Raw genomic sequence first — 21,732 nt, forward strand, 5'->3', positions numbered from 1 at the left:
TACACACAGCCTGAAGGTCATTTTAGCCAATATTTTTAATAACTTTGTGTATTAAACAAAGTGTGTGTACATACACACAATTCATTTATGTTCCATATAGACCTTATACAAACAGCCTGAAAGTCATTTAATACAATATTTTAATAACTTTGTGTATTAAACAAAATTTGTGTACATTAATCTATCAGAAAACAAAGGTTTCACTATCTCAGACTCACTCCAAAAATTCTGTATTTCTGAATATTCCGTATTTTGGAATATTTGGATATGGGATACTCAACCTGTACAGGGAATTTGATTAAAGTGTATAGTGAGGGCTGGCAATTGATTATTAAACCCAAAATCTGTAAACCTGGGACCTCACTGACCAATTCAAATAATTTAGGGACAATGTAATAGGCAAAACCAGTGCTTGAAGCTTCCCATTGTAAAATATGTGGAGAAACAGAAGCCAGTCATGTCCCTCTCCCTCACCACATAATTGAACCTAAGCATGACATATAAACACAATGGGGGTAATTCCAAGTTGATCGCAGCAGGAAATTTTTTAGCAGTTGGGCAAAACCATGTGCACTGCAGCGGGGGCAGATATAACATTTGCAGAGAGAGTTAGATTTGGGTGGGTTATTTTATTTCTGTGCAGGGTAAATACTGGCTTATTTTTACACTGCAAATTAGATTGCAGATTGAACTCACCACACCCAAATCTAACTCTCTGCACATGTTATATCTGCCTCCCCTGCAGTGCACATGGGCCCTCATTCCGAGTTGTTCGCTAAGTTTTTCGTTCGCACAACTTATTAGTAAAGTTGCGTTAATGTAGTAAATTTGCGAACATCCGCCCCCAACGTATTTTTGCTCATTCGCACACATTATTACACAAAGTGGGCGTACGCCAAATGACATCGCAGCAATGCGAAATCGTCGCAGCAATGCGAACCCATCGCATTAACACATACTTCTTCGTAAAAAAACTAAGTTGTAGTAGATTTACACATTTTTCAGTTAAAGTGCTCACTTTTGCAGAGAAACGCAGCTGAATTTGTTTTTTTACTATTTCGTGGACTAACACCTTCCAATTAAAAGTCCACAAGCCCTCATCAATAACAAATCCAATTAGTGAATGAATTGAAATGTTCATGATCAATTAAGTATTTGTTTAAATACCTGAAGAACACTTTGTAGCCATAAAAGAGCCTCCTTTTATTAACATGTTTAATATAAATATAGATGTTTGCAATGTGCTTGTTCTAATGTGTTTTCTGAATTTATTAAAGTTGAGTTTTTGTATGTGAATGAAGGTGTTTGCATGTTTATTTAGCCAATAACATGTTTTAGTTGGTCTTTTAAAATAACTTACGTTAGTTGTTTGAAATGTTTAAGGTAAGAAATGTTTGTTATGCAATCTGGTGTTCCTTTATTGCATTAATAAATAATGAGTCGCAAAAGTATTTAAATGTAATAGTTTATTTTTTTTCTAAAGTTGAATAATGTTAATTTTTTTTTTTTTTTTTTTTAAAACAAACAATTAACATATTTTTTCCATGTCGTCAACAAGTGCCAACAAGGCCTGGAGATGGTGCCTCATATTTGTAAAAATATACTGTAACGATGTGGGATCTCCAACGGCAACATCTGAAATTAAGAGATAACATAAACATTACTAACTTACTCACATTGCTTATTATCCAAGCAAGGCACAAAGCACACTTTAATGCATGCAGGTCCAAACTGCATTCCTCCTGCTTGTGTGAAACTACATATACCAGCATGCGTTGACTCAGTTTTGGGGCCAGGGAATGCCAAACCTGTGTAAGGGCATGCTGGGATGTGTAGTTTTTCCACAGTTGCAGTTGCGCAGTTTGGACAGGCCTGCTTAATGGCAAAGTTGATACATCATGACTGTTTTATGGTACAATCATTAGCATAAAAAAACGCAAGCCTGCTCAGTCTTTTTTTGTTACTTATTCCAATTTTAAAGACCATGGGCTACATTTACTACTATGTGAGTTCATTTTAAGATGTAGCGTTGCCCATAGCAAACAAGCCAAAATAAAATTATTATCTTGTAGAAGTGGTTCCCCAATTGTAAAGATTAATTGTATTGGTTGTTATGGGCGACATCCCATGTTAAAGTTATGTTCCATCTTCGTCACTGTTACACCATGTTGGCATTCATTACCATCTTTTTGTTTTTTGTTTATTTTAAAGGGGTTTGGTCCTGCCTCCTCACACTGCATATCAACATCTTCCGAAGGCCAACATATCATAGCATTCCCACACTCCCTGAAAGCTGCCCTTACTAAATAAGTGCAAACAGGTTTGACTAGAACAATTAGTCATTTTGTGAATGTAACTTTCACACAACAAATCAGTGTGTCATTAGGCTGCATAACAAAGTGAAGCATGTGATTTGTAAGTGCAAATATTCAGACTACACAGGCCCAAGTGTAAAAGGCCAACAACATACTAAACTCCACTCAGGTCTAACTGTTTACCATAAAAACTAACACATATAAACCCTGTTGTCCTGGCAACCCTGGCTACCTAATGAGTGTCAACCTAGAGTGGACACACAAAACATTGCACACATACACACTGTACATATAATGACACTCACAAATATGTAAAGGCAACATGTACACCATGATGAAAATAACAAATATTTGTCCAGGGTCCAAGAATTCAAACAGTACAACACTGCATGTTTTGGCATTGTAAGTGTAAGTGGGTAATCATTTTTAAAAATCAAAAAATAAACTTACTTTCCACGGCAACATCAAGACTCCCTGAACGGTCTTCAGGGGCTTCCTCTGCCCATTCACTGGGTGGGGATGTTGGCTGGATGGGGGAAGGCGGCTGGATGGGGGAAGGAGGAGGGATTGGGGAAGGAGGAGGGATTGGGGAAGGAGGAGGGATTGGGGCAGGAGGCTGGATGGGGGAAGGAGGCTGGATTTGGGCGCAAATTTCAGAGGGGGGGTCTGATTGAGAGGGCGAGGGGGGCGGAGAGAAAGTTAAGGCAATAGAGGGTGAGGGGGGTTCAGATGGGGATGTAGAAGTTGAAGGAGAAGGGGTATGGGAAGGAGGAGAAGGGGTCCCAGAAAGAGATGGAGAGGTGTGGTGAGAAGGGGAATGGAAAGTGGAGTGGGCCAGGGAAGCTGAGGGGGACTGGGAAGCTGATGGGGACTGGGAAGCTGATGGGGACTGGGAAGATGAGGGGGACTGGGAAGATGAGGTGGACTGGGAAGCTGAGGGGGACTGGGAAGCTGAGGGGGAGTGAGAAGGGGAGGGGGAGTGAGAAGGGGAGGGGGAGTGAGAAGGGGAGTGGGAGTGGGAAGGGGAAGGGGGCGGAGAGTTGTGCCGTTGTTGTCCTAGAATGATATTATTGACAACATTTTTTTTACATGAGAAATTACATAGTATTCAATTTGTTTTTTCAATGTTCTGTTCCATGTTAAATTCATTGTTTTTTTTTAAAGAAAAGCAAACATGTTAAGATCCTCTTCATGTTGGCCACAGCAAACAAAATGAGTCCAAACTTTTACTTTGAAGCTCATTCCTTAATCTAGTCCATTGAGTCATCGTGATTGGTCTAGGCAACATCACCAGATTACTATTCAAGGCACCTTATTATATAGCCAGCACTGATCAAGTATTTTGGTCCAGTTTCCTGGCTGCTTCTTATTTCTTGAAAACATGCACTTGTTTGGTGTCACTTTGCTACAGTCAGTACTGTTTTCCCTAACCACACACACTGTCCTAATTTCCAAAAAAGGACACTGAAGGTTGCAATTAGCCTACCACTTACTGTAAAATGTGGGTAATTCCAAGGGGATTACAGCAGGAATTTAGTTTGCAATTGGCCAAAAGCATGTGCACTGCAGGGGTGGCAGATATAACATGTGCAGAGAGAGTTAGATTTTGGTGGGTTTTGAAATTATGGGCAGGGTAAATACAGGCTGCTTTATTTTAACACTGCAAATTATTTTGCAGATTTAACACACCCCACCCAAATCTTACTCTCTCTGCACATGTTACATATGCTTCCCCTGCAGTGCACATGGTTTTGCCCAATTGTTCAATAAATTCCGGCAGCACAAAACTTGGAAATTCAGCCATTAGCACAATTTATGCAAATAATCTTATGTAATGTAACTTACTTCGTGTATGCAGAGCACGGATTTGCTGGCGGATCTCCGCCAACAAATCGGGAGTCCTCCTGCGGAGATCACTCCACCTCCTCTCAAGCTGGATGATTGTCCGCCTGCTGCGGACGCGAGTCTGCAGCAGGCGGCGGACCTCCGCGTAGGCCTCGCGCTTCACCCGATTGGGGATGAAGCGCCCAACGCGGCCTACGCGGCGGTCCATCACCGCAACCAGCACGCGGAGCTCCCGCCTGGTGAACGGTGCTGCACGCATCATGGCAATGGCGTTTTCCTTATTTGGGCATATATTTATAGTGTCTGTTAGCATGTGATTGGTCCAAAATCTATGTTGTCATTTCTAATAACTTTATTGATCTTTGCAATGCTGTGAAGAGCAGAGTGTTATTTCGCACGAGCGGAAATTCGCATTAGCAGAAGCGAAAATTTTTATAAAACCACATTTTAAAAAAAAAACACACACAGAGACACAGAGTTTATTTAAAATTACTATACATATCTGTGTACTCACCACAGTTCGTGTGATCATTCAGCTGGACAGTCACAAAGTGTGAAACATTGAGTATCATTTGTTTGTGTGTTTGGTTACATAATCAGGATTTGAGGATATAAAACAAATAAGGACACTATTTAGCAACATTACAGTATTTTAATTTCTAACTAAACATTGTAAGCTTAACGTGTTTTTGGATTTTGAAGAAAAAAACAATTACCCATTCCAACACAACAAAAGCCTTACCCAATCACTTTACAATATCATACAAAATGACATCATTGTTTAAAAAACATAAGCATACTGTGTTGTATTATTTGTTCAAATAGAAAATATAAAAACACTATGGGGTATATGCAATAGCGGGCGAATTTCAAAAAAAGGCGAATTCCGGAACGTTTTCGCCTCAAAAAATCAATTCGCCTATGCAGTGCAGTACTTTTTCGCAAAAAAACGGACCGTCAAAATTCGCCTTTTCTCAATTCGCCTTTTTCCGCATTCGCCTTTTCTGCAATGGTACAGATGCTGCAATTCGCCTCCAGCATATTCAATTCAAGTTTGGAAATTCGCCTGCAGTGCTTTTAGACAGCAAATTCGCGATTTTCAATCCGCCACACTTTGGAGGGTGAAAACAAATAAAAAAATTTTAAACATGTTTTTTTTTGTGTTTTTTTTTTTTGGAATAGCAGATCTATTTATATTAGAAGGGATTAGGTACTTTTTTTTTTTTGGGGGGGAGGCACAAATATTATTTATATATTTTTTAAAATAATTTTTTTTTTTTTTTTTTTATTGCTGGAACGGTAAAATCAGGGAAAAAAATGGCGTGGGGTCCCCCCTCCAAAGCATAACCAGCCTCGGGCTCATTGAGCTGGTCCTGGTTCTAAAAATGCGGGGGGAAAATTGACAGGGGATCCCCCGTATTTTTAAAACCAGCACCGGGCTCTGCGCCTGATGCTGGTGCCAAAAATACGGAGGACAAAACGAGTAGGGGTCCCCCGTATTTTTAACACCAGCATCGGGCTCCACTAGCTGGACAGATAATGCCACAGCCGGGGGTCACTTTTATGCCGTGCCCTGCGGCCGTGGCATTAAATATCCAACTAGTCACCCCTGGCCGGGGTACCCTGGGGGAGTGGGGACCCCTTCAATCAAGGGGTCGTCCCCCCCCCAGCCACCCAAGGGCCAGGGGTGAAGCCCGAGGCTGTCCCCCCCCATCCAATGGGCTGCGGATGGGGGGGCTGATAGCCTTTGTGATAAAAAAAAGATATTGTTTTTTCCATTAGTACTACAAGTCCCAGCAAGCCTCCCCCGCAAGCTGGTACTTGGAGAACCACAAGTACCAGCATGCGGGAGAAGAACGGGCCCGCTGGTACCTGTAGTACTACTGGGAAAAAAATACCCAAATAAAAACAGGACACACACACCGTCGACAGTAAAACTTTATTTCATACACCGACACACACATACTTACCTGTGTTGACACGCCGACTGCAACGATCACCGACGATCCGAGGGTACCTGTCAAAAAATTATACTCACCTTCCAGCGTCCAGAGGTCCAGGTCCAGAGGTAAATCCACGTACTTTGTAAAAAAAAAAAACGATCACCGAGCCATACCGGACTAGAAAGGGGTCCAATGTTTTCACATTACACTCCTTTCTCCCGAATGCCGGGACATCACGTGACTCCTGTCACTGATGTCCCTTCAGCCAATCAGGAAGCGCTACTGCCGTGGCGCTCACCTGATTGGTTGGACGCCGTCTGTACTCTGACAGCGCCTCGCAAAGCCGCTCCATTACTTTCAATGGTGGGAACTTAGCGGCTAGCGGTGAGGTCACCCGCCGGTCAGCGGCTGACCGGCGGGTGACCTCACCGCTAGCCGCCAAGTTCCCACCATTGAATATAATGGAGGGAGCTGTGCGATGCGCTGTCACAGCGATCAGCCAATCAGGTGAGCGCAACGAAGTTGCGCTTCCTGATTGGCTTAGAGACCTGTCAGTGACAGCTGTCACTGACAGGTCTTATTCGTGGAAAGGTGTCCCATGTGTCAGCATGGGACCCCTTTCAGTCCGTTTTTGGTGCGGGTAAATGCGTTTTATTTTTTTGCCAAGTACGTGGATTTATCTCTGGACCCTGGTTAAGGTGAGTATATTGAACTTTGCTTTTCAGGTATCCGTGGATTCTACAGGGAGAAGAGGACCGATGTCGGCGTGTGAACATAGGTAAGTATGTGTGTGTCGGTAGTGTGAAATAAAGTTTTACTGTCGACGGTGTGTGTGTCCTGTTTTTATTTGGGTATTTTTTTTCCAGTAGTACTACAGGTACCAGCGGGCCCGTTCTTCTCCCGCATGCTGGTACTTGTGGTTCTCCAAGTACCAACTTGCGGGGGAGGCTTGCTGGGACTTGTAGTACTAATGGAAAAAACAATATCTTTTTTTTATCACAAAGGCTATCAGCCCCCCCATCCGCAGCCCATTGGATGGGGGGGACAGCCTCGGGCTTCACCCCTGGCCCTTGGGTGGCTGGGGGGGGGGGGACCCCTTGATTGAAGGGGTCCCCACTCCCCCAGGGTACCCCGGCCAGGGGTGACTAGTTGGATATTTAATGCCACGGCCGCAGGGCACGGCATAAAAGTGACCCCCGGCTGTGGCATTATCTGTCCAGCTAGTGGAGCCCGATGCTGGTGTTAAAAATACGGGGGACCCCTACTCGTTTTGTCCCCCGTATTTTTGGCACCAGCATCAGGCGCAGAGCCCGGTGCTGGTTTTAAAAATACGGGGGATCCCCTGTCAATTTTTCCCCCGCATTTTTAGAACCAGGACCAGCTCAATGAGCCCGAGGCTGGTTATGCTTTGGAGGGGGGACCCCACGTCATTTTTTTTCCTGATTTTACCGTTCCAGCAATAAAAAATAAAAAAAAAAAAATTATTTTAAAAAATATATAAATAATATTTGTGCCTCCCCCCAAAAAAAAAAAAGTTCCTAATCCCTTCTAATATAAATAGATCTGCTATTCCAAAAAAAAAAAAAACACCAATAAAAACATGTTTAAAATTTGTCCCGGCATTTGGGAGAAAGGGGTCTGATGTGAAAACATTGGACCCCTTTCATTAGTCCGCTGGATCGGTGTGCGTTTTTTTGTTTTGCCAAGTACGTGGATTATCTCTCTGGACCTGGATGTACCTCTGGACGCTGGAAGGTGAGTATGATTTTTTGACAGGTACCCTCGGTTCGTCGGAGATCGTTGCAGTCGGCGTGTCAACACAGGTGAGATGGATTGCCCAGAACTCCCTTTGTCCAAAATCACCCTGGCATGTCCAAAGTGCAGCCCTCCGGCACTTGCGTCACTACACATCCAAACATTCCATGAAACAGCAATGCTGGTCAGGGAATGTTTGGATGTGTAGTGACGCAAGTGCTGGAGGTTTGCATTTGGACCCACTGTTCCCCGCTTGTGTTGTGTGGACTGTATGTACCTCTTCTTTCCAGTCCCAGGGTGACACTATTACCCACATCTGGTAGCTCATACTGTTCTCTTCCACAGGTCCTGCGTTGTATCTTCCCAAGTGGCGTGGATGTGAGGAGACACGACATTTCACCTGATGTTCCATGGGAGACCCTACTGGTGATGTGGACCTGACCCTCCGCCATGTAGCAGACAACCCCCTCAGGTGAGATGTATTGCCCAAAACTCCCTTATCCAAAATCACCCTGGCATGCCCAAAGTGCAGCCCCCTGGCACTTGCGTCACTACACATCCAAACATTCCATGAAACAGCAATGCTGGTCAGGGAATGTTTGGATGTGTAGTGACGCAAGTGCTGGAGGTTTGCATTTGGACCCACTGTTCCCCGCTTGTGTTGTGTGGACTGTATGTACCTCTTCTTTCCAGTCCCAGGGTGACACTATTACCCACATCTGGTAGCTCATACTGTTCTCTTCCACAGGTCCTGCGGTGTATCTTCCCAAGTGGCGTGGATGTGAAGAGACAGATCCCCTGATGTTCCCTGGGCAATCTACTTACATACAATTCAACTGCATTACAAATTTTAATAAAAACCACAGGAAACTTCTATTTTTAAAAGTTTATTGAAGAAAAAAATTTTTTAATAAAGTTTGAAAGTTAATTAAAACAAAAAAGTAGTTTGTTCTTCTTTACATTCTTTTCTTGTGTATATAGATATCTGTGGGGAAAAGAAAAAAAAGTATATTAAAGTAAAAACACACTAAATTCATGTTCATTTTTTTCCAATTAAAATTTGTGGAACAACACATCCCAGCATGAGTCATTGCTGGGCGGTGTTGTTCTACAAAGGCATGCGGTTCAAAGTGAAAGAATGTCGTCAGTGGTCTAGCACTTTGACATGCTAACATTTGTGGAACAACACAGCCCAGCATGAGCCATTGCTGGGCGGTGTTGTTCTACAAAGGCATGCGGTTCAAAGTGAAAGAATGTCGTCAGTGGTCTAGCACTTTGACATGCTAACATTTGTGGAACAACACAGCCCAGCATGAGCCATTGCTGGGCGGTGTTGTTCTACAAAGGCATGCGGTTCAAAGTGAAAGAATGTCGTCAGTGGTCTAGCACTTTGACATGCTAACATTTGTGGAACAACACAGCCCAGCATGAGCCATTGCTGGGCGGTGTTGTTCTACAAAGGCATGCGGTTCAAAGTGAAAGAGTGTCGTCAGTGGTCAGCACTTTGACATGCTAACATTTGTGGAACAACACAGCCCAGCATGAGCCATTGCTGGGCGGTGTTGTTCTACAAAGGCATGTGGTTCAAAGTTTCTTGAATTAAACATGGTTCTACTCACCTTGGTACGCTCAACACAATCTTATGCCGTCCACTTAATTTTTCCTCACAAATCCTATGAATAAGTCAAAAACACAGACTAGTGAATAGTAAATTCACACAATGAAAGTCTACTGTACATCATTACAAAAAGGATTTTTTGAAGAAAAAGGGGGTATCAGAATAGCTCTTTGGCCCATCATACATGTAGCCGCAAGGAGCTTTCATCCGTTACCACACGCGCCCGCATACATGCCCGCGCATGTATGCCTACACAAAGCTCCTTGGTAGTACCCGGTCACGGGTGGGGAAGCCCAACAAAGAAAAAACAATAGTAAGAAAAACAACAAACTAATGGGAGGGGAAGACAGGGATACATGAAAAACATTTAAAATAAAATAAAATAATACGACCGGGTTTATGGTGGAAGTCTGTCCGGATCCTCTTCTTCCCCCTGATAGGGCGTGGATGTCCTGGGAGGCTGGGGAGTATGTCGACTGGCCCTCGGTGCCCATGCTGCTGAAGAATGTGCGGCTGGTGGTGGAGGCATCTGGGGGGTGGGGTACATCCCTGTATATCCCTGGTACATCTGTGACTGACTGTACTGGGATGGGACTTGAGGAAGGGTACGATGCGTCCTTGTGGCTTGAGACGGCGGATATGGTGGATCACCAGCGTGTTGATGAGCTGGTACTGGGAGCTTATCATAGATCATCTGCAGTGTGGTTGCGATGAGCTGTTGGCTGGAAGAGGAGTGTCGATGACTATCCGACATGTTCTTATTGCTTTCTGCCAAACATGTGGTTTTTTCCACAAGCTTGACCAAGGAATCGGACATGATGTTAAGTATGTTCCTATTCTCCCTACGATCTTCAATTATGATCTGTAGTATTGTGGCCGTGCTGTCGGAAATAGTCTTCTGCAGTTCATGCAGATTGTTGGACATTTTCTCCATTGTCCTCTCAATGTTGTCCAGTCTGCTTCCCACAACATTTGTGTATGTATCCTGGCGTGTCCCAATCTCTGATGCCAGGGTGTGAACCCTCTGAACAGTTGAGGGATTCTGCCCTTCCTGGATGTCTGCCACCACATTCATTTGGGCAGCTGAAAAGAAAATTAGACAATATTATCCACATTCATCATACATTTTTTGGAAGGTTCACAATTCAATTTACTCACGCAGGGATGTAGCAACTGGATCATCCTGCACTTCCACCTCGTCATCCTCTGACGACCCCTGTAGGAGATCCGGCCTGAAGTACGAACCAATCCCCGAAGCTAGTCCGCTGCTGGTTCGTGGCACCACTGTTTGCAAAATAAATTTTGGAAAAGTTGATAAACTTTACACAACTACTGCCCCCCCCCCCCCCCCCACAAAAAAAACAAACAAACCTTCTCCATCCTGTGATGCCGCTGCTCCAGGAGCTCCACTTGTCCTCGTTTCGGAAGACTTTTCAAGGGTCTGGCTGGATACATCTGCACGGCTGTCCTCAAACCCAAGAAAAGTTTCGTCAGTTAACCCTGTAGACTCAAACAGATCGAGTGATGGGTCCACAAGGGTTGTGTCTTGAGGCTCTTCAGTCACAGTCCCAGAGCTCCTGGAGAGACGACGATCTGGTGATGGCCTGCGCGCAGGAGCTGTAGTTTGGCGCCCATCTTGTGGTGTGGTCGCCGACGGTGTCTGGTGCACAGGTGATAGTCTGTGCACTGATGTCGTCTGGTGCACAGGTGACCAACTGCGCGATGACGAACTGTGGCGCACAGGTGACGATCTGTGTGCTCGCGATGCTTGCGGCGCAGTTGATGGTCCGCGCGCTGCTGCCGATGCCTGCTGCACAGGTAACGGTCCGTGCGCTGGCGATGTCCTGTGCGCAGGTGATGTCCTCTGGGCAGGTCTGTCTGAAAAAAAAAAAACACATTAGCACATACAAAAATTTTAAAGGGAACTACAGCTCATGTGAATGTATTCTTACCATCAGACCTCCTTTTGGACGGCTGGTCTCCCGCCTTCCTCCGTCTTCTGGGCGGTTCTTCCTCCTCGAGAAAGCCAGCAGGACGGCTGGAGTCCACACCTCCGCGAACTCCTTCGACCATGGCAGGGTTCAAGCGCCTTCTAATAACGTTCTCCCAGGGTAGCCACTTCAAATTGAGAGCCGGGCCACCTCCCGTAGCTGTCTCATGTCGGCGCTGAATCCCCATCTTCTTCTTGGTCTGTCTGCGGCAATCACTGTACCGCTTCAAGCAATTTTGGGTGCTCCGACGGTTTCCAGAAATTGCAGTTACTTGACTGGCGATGGATTCCCAGATGTTCCGCTTTACCTTAAATGCTGTTTTCTGTGCCCTTGATCCATACAAAACGTCGTAGGACCTGTCGACGCAATCCACTAGGACACAGTTTTCCGCCTCAGTGTATCTGGGTCCACGCGGCTTTTTCTGTCCTGCTTCTTCACCAGAGGCTTCCTCCTCCGACTGCTCCTCTGGCTGGCTTCTTGCCTTTAGGGATTAAAAAAAATAAAAATAAATTTTATTAAGATCGGTATGTACCTGTGAGTGTCAGTATCCCTGGCATTGCGCACCTATTACAGTAGGTGTGCATGGCATTGCACAAACTACAGTGGGTAAAGTTTGATGCTATTTGTGTCTGCAGGTGTGGTTAAGTACCTTTTTACTAGGCTTTTTCTTGGACTTCTCATGGGCCCTTGACGACCGCGGCTGGTCACTAGATGCCTGGTCGGTCGCATCCGCCTCCTGGGTTGGCTCCCACTCCTCATTGCTTTGCAGGGATAGATCCGAGGGGGTGGGGGAAGGGGCGGATCGGGTTTGTTTGTCCCTTGACATCTCTGTTATAAAAAAAAAATACATACATGTATAAATGGCTGACCCTCACAAAATGGCTGCCCCTTACAAAATGGCTGCCCCTCACAAAATGTCGACCAGGCTGTCGACTAAACTTGCTCCAAATCACCCCAAAATGGCCAGAAAGCATCCCTGCACACTCAGGAGGCAACCCACAGCAAAATTAGGCGGGAAAACACATGTTTGCAAAACAGTCAGCAGCACATGTCGACCAGGCTGTCGACTAAACTTGCTCCAAATCACCCCAAAATGGCCAGAAAGCATCCCTGCACACTCAGGAGGCAACCCACAGCAAAATTAGGCGGGAAAACACATGTTTGCAAAACAGTCAGCAGCACATGTCGACCAGGCTGTCGACTAAACTTGCTCCAAATCACCCCAAAATGGCCAGAAAGCATCCCTGCACACTCAGGAGGCAACCCACAGCAAAATTAGGCGGGAAAACACATGTTTGCAAAACAGTCAGCAGCACATGTCGACCAGGCTGTCGACTAAACTTGCTCCAAATCACCCCAAAATGGCCAGAAAGCATCCCTGCACACTCAGGAGTCACCCCACAGCAAAATTAGGCGGGAAAACACATGTTTGCAAAACAGTCAGCAGCACATGTCGACCTGGCTGTCGACTAAACTTGCTCCAAATCACCCCAAAATGGCCAGAAAGCATCCCTGCACACTCAGGAGGCACCCCACAGCAAAATTAGGCGGGAAAACACATGTTTGCAAAACAGTCAGCAGCACATGTCGACCAGGCTGTCGACTAAACTTGCTCCAAATCACCCCAAAATGGCCAGAAAGCATCCCTGCACACTCAGGAGTCACCCCACAGCAAAATTAGGCGGGAAAACACATGTTTGCAAAACAGTCAGCAGCACATGTCGACCTGGCTGTCGAGTAAACTTGCTCCAAATCACCCCAAAATGGCCAGAAAGCATCCCTGCACACTCAGGAGGCACCCCACAGCAAAATTAGGCGGGAAAACACATGTTTGCAAAACAGTCAGCAGCACATGTCGACCTGGCTGTCGACTAAACTTGCTCCAAATCACCCCAAAATGGCCAGAAAGCATCCCTGCACACTCAGGAGGCACCCCACAGCAAAATTAGGCGGGAAAACACATGTTTGCAAAACAGTCAGCAGCACATGTCGACCAGGCTGTCGACTAAACTTGCTCCAAATCACCCCAAAATGGCCAGAAAGCATCCCAACACACTCAGGGGGTACACCAATGCTAATAGAAGACCCAAAAAAGTCAATTAAAGAAAAAGAAAAAAAACGTGAAAAACTACCCCAAAACACAAGTCTCCCCCTAAAAATGCAGCAACACAAGCAAGGGGCTATACACATACCTGCACACATACACAAACACCCCATGTACACCTCATGGCAACCCCCACTACACAAACACATACATACATGCAACACCAGACACACATGTGGTACTTACCTACAACTGTAGTAAAAGCTCCTAAAATGGCTCTGCTCCGGGGTAACAGGAATCCTCCTGACTGTCCTGGAATAAAGCCTGCTGGGGTGTCCAAAGATATCCACAGCAAACAACCAAATTGCTAGCTCTGCACCTCCTCACACCTCTCTGCAGGTTCACAAAATGGCTGCAGAGCACATGCAACAAACAAGCCCTAATATAGTGCTGCTTTGGAAGGGAAGGCGAATTCAGTACGCCCACTGCTCGCCGATTGGCCGGAATCCGCCTGCGGGAGGGGCGAATCAGTTTTTCATTGAATATTGCGAATTCAGGGTCCCGGCGACAGGGCTGCGGCTGGCGATAGCGGGCGAATCATACAGAGGCGGATCTAATGACGCGATTCGCCCGCTATTGCATATACCTGTATACCTGAAATATTCGGCAACAATTCTTGCCCTCACTTGGCTCCCCCTCCGTGTCACACTCCCCCCACCGAAGCGTCGACCAACCCCTGGCTCCTCATCAGGCAATTCCTCTGCCTGAGGAAGCTCTACACTACTCCTTACCGCGATATTATGTAGTATTGCGCACAGGACCACTATTTTACTTGCCATCTCCGGCGAATACATGATGTCGCCACCAGTGCGGTGGAGCACACGAAACCGCCCTTTACGGACACCAATTGTGCGCTCCACCAGCTGCCTAGTGGCAGTAAGCGCGGAGTTAAATGCCATCTGTGGTCCTGGCCTGGGATTACGGTAAGGAGTCATGAGCCAGGGGGTGCAAGGATATCCACGGTCTCCTGTTGGAAGAAAAGACAAAATTTTGAAATATTAAATTTGTCAAGTTACTTTTTTTGGAAAAAAATATTTGAGCAACAACTCACCCAATAACCACATGTCTGCTCGTTGACTTGATCTTAATCTCTGCCATATCCCTGATTGTCTAATGACATATGCATCATGTGAACTTCCAGTAAATTTTGCATTCAGGGAAAGGATCTGGAGGGATGGCCCACAAACAACCATTACATTCAGAGAATGAAACAGTTTCCTGTTTCTATAAATTTCTTCATTATGTCTTGGTGGCTGAATAGCAACATGTGTGCCATCCACAACCCCAATAACATGTGGGAAGCGACTACCACCTTCCTCAAATTGCCGCTTCACCACATCTAGGGCACCAACATCCAAAGGCATATCAATGAATTGCTTCACCCGCTTTAGGAAAGCCTGGCAGACACGCCGCAGGACCTTACTGAACTGGCCCTGCGACATGCCAACCAGGTCTCCCACAACATGCTGATATGAGGCTGTAGCCAAAAAATGTAACACTGCAAGGAATTGTGTCAATGGTGGTATTGCTGTAGGATACCGAATTTCAGACTCCAGATCACTCTCTATTATGGAGAGAGTGTCTAGGATTAGATGTGGTGGCAGCCTGTATCTACGCACCACCACATCATCTGGCATACCAAAAAGTAGGACACGGGTTCGGAAAATTGGTGGCCTAGCACGCCTCCGTTGCCTTGGTTGATGAGGAGCCGGCTGTGGTTGTGGGGCTGGCGGTTGGGGTGGGAGTGCTGGCGTGGGTTGGGGAGGTAGGGCTTCTGCAGCAATAAATATTGACATAACACACTTTTTTGAAAAAGAAAAAAAACGAGGTGAAAAATACAAAAACAACTTATAAAAAATATTCAAACAATAAATGTTGTAAAAAATGTTGGGGAAACTTACTGCAGGAGCGTACATTTTTTCTGTGTTGAATTCATGGCCAAAATGTGAAATTAATAAAAAAAAAAAAAAAAAAAAAAAATGTTATTTTTACAATTCAAAAAAAAAAAATTATACATTTCTGAGCATCAAATACATCACAAACACCAATTAAAAAAACAAAAAACAAAAACAAAAGCATTTAGTAGCTAGTCCAGGAAAGACAAACACTACTTTGCAGATCAATCCTGGTAAACAAAAATTCTATTTTAGACAAAATGGAAAACAAACAGAATCACCACACTTTTAAGAAACACAAACAGCAACCCAAAACACAGGCCAAGGGCACTTACCTGCTCCAAAAAAAATAAAGACTTGGTGTTCAGTAGCACACCCAGAAAATAAATTAAACCAGGGATATTTCTCCCAAAAGCAAACACCTACAAGAGAACACAAATGACAGTCAAAAAACAGCATACAGACCATTAAAACAAACAGGCACCAACACAGGCCAAGGGCACTTACCTGCTCCAAAAAAAAAGAAAGAATTGGTGTTCAGTAGCACACCCAGAAAATAAATTAAACCAGGGATATTTCTCCCAAAAGCAAACACCTACAAGAGAACACAAATGACAGTCAAAAAACAGCATACAGACCATTAAAACAAACAGGCACCAACAAAGGCCAAGGGCACTTACCTGCTCCAAAAAAAAAGAAAGAATTGGTGTTCAGTAGCACACCCAGAAAATAAATTAAACCAGGGATATTTCTCCCAAAAGCAAACACCTACAAGAGAACACAAATGACAGTCAAAAAACAGCATACAGACCATTAAAACAAACAGGCACCAACACAGGCCAAGGGCACTTACCTGCTCCAAAAAAAAAGAAAGACTTGGTGTTCAGTAGCACACCCAGAAAATAAATTAAACCAGGGATATTTCTCCCAAAAGCAAACACCTACAAGAGAACACAAATGACAGTCAAAACAAAGAAGCACAGGTTTATTTTCACAAATGGACTTGCAAAATAGTTATGTTTTTAAAATCTTTAAAACAATAAATTTTTAATAAAAATTTTTAACAAAACAAAAAAAAAAAAAAAGAATCAAGAATACTCACAAACGAAAAAACGCATAACAAATGCAACACTGTCTAGATTCAAAACGCAAACAAAATGACAAAGGTATGCTTGACAATTACTCACTCTGCAAATTCCACAAGCACCTTCACGCACAAGCCAACAAACAACTGAAACTCCAAACTACCTACACTCACAGCGTGCAAAGTAGGCCCTTAAATAAGCAGTGCAATCATTAACCAGAATAACAGTGTACAGCTGTGTGAATTAACGATTCGCACGTAGGTATATAAGCACACACCTCGGCGTACACACGTCATCACAAACATGGCTTCTCGTGAGCAAATCGCAGCAGAGATGGACCGCATTGCAGAGCAGGAGATGGCATTGCGGAAAAGACGCATAGATTGCCAACGGCGCATGCTGGAATACGCCTCTGCGGATGTTGAAGAGGCAGGACCTAGTACTCTGCAAATGTCTGCTTCTGAACCACAACAATTGACTGGGGATACTCTGCCACACACACAAAGTGACCAAACTGAGGGAGAATTGGCTTTAGCCACACAAACACAACAGACAGAAGCTGCTAGTGAGGAGGAAGATGGTGATGAACAACAAGAAACCTCACAGGCTACCTCCAGACGGAAGAAAAGACAGCCTGCATTCACTAAGAGGGAGTTGCGTGTCTTGGTCACGCAGGCCATGTCCAAAATCCATAGAGGGCCAAAAAACATGGGGGCTGCTTCAAAAGAACGAATCTGGAGAGACATCACAAAATCTGTGAATGAAGTTGGCTCTGTCGTCAGAACATCACAGGAAGTGAGACGACGGTAAGTGCATATTGACAGTCCTTTTTCTGTGCTAAGTTGACTAAAAAATGTAGTTACATGTGATGTTATGTCTAGCAAACACAAGCAGAACACGTGTCCTATATATTAGCTTAGACAAATAATAAGACTCTACTTTGTCCCTCTTTCACAATACATATGTAGGTGGGCCGACTTCAAATCCCGCCTGAAGGCAAAGAGGGCTGCGGAGTGGAATGCCTCAAGGGCTACAGGTGGAGGAGCACCTGTCGCTGTGGAGTATACTGACTTGGAGGAGATGGCGATGCCCTGTGTCAGTTATGAGGAGGGCCAAGGGGTGTCTCATATGGACACGGACCTGCCTGAGATCCTGACGGGACATGACTTGGAAGGTAAGTTTACACATTTAGTTGTCTGTAATTTTGACAGTATTTATAATAATAAACTAATTTTGTATCCTACTTTTTTCCCACACATTCTTCTATTTGCTTGCCACAAAACACAGCACAGGGGGGTGATCCGTTTGAGTCACAGGACGGTTATGTGGTTGTGGTTGAGGCTGAGGTGGAGGGACCTAGTGAGTCTGGCAGTGTGGGCCAACAAATCCCACCTCTGCAGGTTCCTACTGGCCCCCCCACCCAACCCTCTGCTATCCCGGAGATCCTGCTTGAAATCGCTAGGTATGGTGAGAGCCTAAATCGGTTTCAAGACGGGGTCATCCGGGAGGTAAGCCAGATAGCTGTCCGGCTCACTGAGCACCGAACCTGTGTTGAGCAAGGTGTTGCTCAACTCTGCCAAGGTCTGGCAGAGATCAGGCAGGGCCAAGAACAACTTGCCTCCTCATTCCAAACCCTTGCAAATAACATCTTGCAAGGGCTCCAGGCCATCGCTGTCTCCCTTGCCCACAGTGGCAGAGAGCCACCCACATCGGCTCCCTCCCCTGCCCCTGCCCAGGAAGAACAGCCCACTGGGCAGGCCCAACGAAGGTCGCTCCGCAGACCTTCCAAAGAAGAACAGCCTCAGGCGGGGAGAAAAAGAAGAAAATGATGTCTCTCCAGATGGGCAGCACCCATGTTTTTGATGTTGCCTCTCTGTATTTTTGGAGTTGGCTTGTGTGACCAGAATGGATAACTCCCTCTTAGTGAAATGTATTCTTTCTGTTTGGATGTATTGTAGCCTGTGAGTTTATGTGTATAAACACCAGAGCCATCTTCCTCTTACTAGTGTGCTATGTATTGTTGTGTTTGTGTGGTGGATCCTAATTCTTTCTCATTTGGTTTAAAATGTGTGTGTGGCAGGGTGTGTCATGTTTTATTTATGCTTTAAATATATACTTTTGTCAGAAGCAGACTTTTGCAGAGTACTGAGTTCTGCTATCTAATGATTGTCAGTGCCATCTGCTTGCTGCTTGGTCCATCTCTGCCTGTGCGACTCATGTGGAGCCATGTTTAAATGTTGTCAAAAAATTATATAGTAATAAAAAATATATTTCAAAAATTTGAGCAGTTTCTTCCAGGTAATGCAGTTCCAGAAAGATTAGGTCAGCATATAGACACTTGTAGACCAATCTGCTAATTCTCCTTAAAAATTGAAAAAAAAAAAAAAAAAAGGTATGCTTTGCACCACACTTTAATGTCCATATTAAGTAAACAGACACGACGCTTTTTATAAATATCTAGGGTCAACAGGACATCATTTCAAACATTGTCAGATATTATAATCAAATATTATTGTGACTTTTAAGCCTAAATTAAAGTGTATGCTGCATTATGTTGGTGTTGGTTTATTTTTAAACAATTATGCAGATTTCAAACACTTTCACAAAAATTTTCATTTGCTTGTATTTGGGAGTCTTACACACATTAAAACAAGTTTTAAAAAGGCTTACACAACAATTTCCCAAAAAAAAAAACCCCTTATTTGGCAGTGTGTGAGATTTCTATGTGAGTAGACTAAACATGTAATGTGTGTTCAGACAATTGCTGGTTGGTTACTTTCATCTGCTCATTAATTAACAAGTAATTGGACATCAGATGAATGTGATATCCAATTAACTGCTAATTACTGCATACACACTTGTACCAGTACTTCGCAAATGTAGAGTAACTGCAGACCTACTCTGCTGCTGCGTGAATGTTGCTACGGTTTCCTATGTTAGTTTTAACAGCGACAATGTTTATTTGCTAAAAACACGCCCATTGCGAGTTGCATACTCCCACACTGTACGCCCACTTTCACGCCCATGTCGGAGCATTGCGAAGTCGCGCCTCCGCAACGCCCACGCCACTCCTCGTTTTCGGTTGCCAGTTACGGCTTTTTTTTTTCTAAGTAATTTTGCACAGTTGTCGTACGTATGTACTCGCGCATGCGTAATCACGCATTTGCGCATGCGCAGATACTTACATTTCGTACATTTGCGATGCGATGACTCTTAGCGAACAACTCGGAATGAGGGCCAAGGTTTTGCCCAATTGCTAACAGAATACCTGCTGCGATCAACTTGGAATTACCCCCAATCTACAGTACTTTATTTATTTGTTTATTTTTCAAAACTTCTTAATAACAAATTTTTGTTCTTGGAGTGCTGTGAGAAACATTCTGACACTCTAGGGTGCTGTGATTTAAAAACATTTGGGAACTACTGGTATAGAGCATCCATAAATGGGATCTTGATTTAAAAAAAAAAACAAAAAAAGGGAGGACTAAGAGGCACACAGATATAAATACAGATGGAGCCGAACTTATCTAGTGCGGCTCCATCACAGGCATGCACTCCCAGTGGGACTAGGCGATACAGCACCTAGCCCCGCTACGGGAGCGCACAGAGATGCTCCCATTAAAATGAATAGGGAGCGTGCGCGTCTCAGACGCGGCAATAAGCGAGCCACGATTAGCGTGGCTCCATCTGTACATGCACAGATATATTAAACAGATTTTAATATCCAATGATGACCGGCACTTGTAAATGGTAGACAGAATGCCCTGTTGCCCCAATTATCAAACCCATGGTGGACAGAAGTATGTCTGGCATTCGGGGACTAATAAGACAATGAAGCTGGTAGCAAATTCAACGTTTCAGGGCACAAACCCCCGTACCAGCTACATTGTCTTATTAGTCCCCGAGTGCCAAACATACGTCTGTCCAAAATAAGTATATATATATATATATATACATATATATATATATAATCCAAATGAGGGAGTGCACTTACCAGTCTATTCTCAGGGTCAGCAGATTTTATTGCAGCAAGGGTACAGAAATATTGGCAACGTTTCGGTCCCCCCTGGGACCTAGACAAAGGTCCCAGGGGGGACCGAAACGTCGGTATTTCTGTACCCTTGCTGCAATAAAATCTGATGACGCTGAGAATGGACTGGTGCGTGCACTCCCTCATTTGGATTAAATACTCGTGAGTGAGGATTGCTGTCTTCTGCTCATAATGATTATGGGGGTCATTCCGAGTTGATTTTCGCAATGCAGCGATCAGGTGAAAAAAACTGCATTTCTGCGCATGCGTGTGCCCCGCAATGCGCTTGTGTGATGTACGGGTACAAAGCTCTTTGTGGTTGTGCTCAGGTTCTAGCGAAGTTTTCCTTCGCACTGGCGGCCGCAAGAAGATTGAAAGGAAGGGGGCGTTCCTGGGTGTCAACTGACCATTTTCAGGGAGTGTTTGCAAAAATGCAGGCGTGTCTGAAAAAACGCAGGCGTGGCTGGGCGGTCACTGGGCGGGTGTATGACGTCAAATCCGAATAGGCTGAAGTGATCGCAAGCGCTGAGTAGGTTCAGAGATATTCTGAAACTGCACAAACTGTTTTTGTAGAGCTCGGCTGCACATGCGTTCGCACATTTGCTAAGCTAAAATACACTCCCCAGTGGGTGGCGGCATAGCATTTGCACTGCTGCTAAAACTAGCTAGCGAGCGATCAACTCGGAATGACCCCCTGAGTGTCACCCCAGCAGGCTGATTTTTTTATGTGTGTGCTGGCATCATCTGGAACTTTTATATATATATATATATATATATGTTACATTTACATATTTTATTACCATAGATTATATCCCTTGAAATATATATGATTAATGAATGCATTATTACATTACACAGTTTACACAGTTTAATATTATATAAGTAATATCACATTACTATTCATATATATTTCGAGGGCTATAATATATAGTAATAAAACATGAAAATTTAACAAATCTTATACAGATTATATATAAATGTACATATATATATATATGCTATAAGAAATCAGGAGAGCGCACGTATGAATCAAAGGGTAGTATCTTTACAATAAACGAATGCAATATCCACATACATTTAAGTTAAAAATCACAAGCACGGTAATGTTAAAAAAACCGTCCCGGCTATGCTCTGTCTAGCCGATTCTGCTA

The 21,732-nt window shown here is 44.3% G+C and overlaps 2 protein-coding genes across 2 annotated transcripts; both read right to left on the minus strand.

Annotated features, from left to right (window-relative positions):
• Positions 1–1,528: 1,528 nt before the first annotated feature.
• Positions 1,529–16,061, minus strand: LOC134958788 (putative nuclease HARBI1). Its single transcript, XM_063941515.1, has 6 exons — positions 15,802–16,061; positions 15,473–15,492; positions 14,623–15,373; positions 14,447–14,538; positions 2,766–2,859; positions 1,529–1,635 (listed from the first exon to the last, which is right to left on the minus strand). Exons 1-6 carry the CDS (start codon positions 15,932–15,934, stop codon positions 1,529–1,531), a joined length of 1,197 nt encoding a protein of 398 aa, XP_063797585.1. The 5' UTR covers positions 15,935–16,061.
• On the minus strand, positions 9,539–12,319 carry LOC134957906 (serine/arginine repetitive matrix protein 1-like). The gene is made up of 5 exons (XM_063940138.1): positions 12,117–12,319; positions 11,429–11,948; positions 10,848–11,354; positions 10,635–10,760; positions 9,539–10,559 (listed from the first exon to the last, which is right to left on the minus strand). Exons 1-5 carry the CDS (start codon positions 12,315–12,317, stop codon positions 9,874–9,876), a joined length of 2,040 nt encoding a protein of 679 aa, XP_063796208.1. The 5' UTR covers positions 12,318–12,319; the 3' UTR covers positions 9,539–9,873.
• Positions 16,062–21,732: the final 5,671 nt, after the last annotated feature.

Source organism: Pseudophryne corroboree, chromosome 9 (assembly GCF_028390025.1).
Source record: "Pseudophryne corroboree isolate aPseCor3 chromosome 9, aPseCor3.hap2, whole genome shotgun sequence".
Taxonomy (NCBI): domain Eukaryota; kingdom Metazoa; phylum Chordata; class Amphibia; order Anura; family Myobatrachidae; genus Pseudophryne; species Pseudophryne corroboree.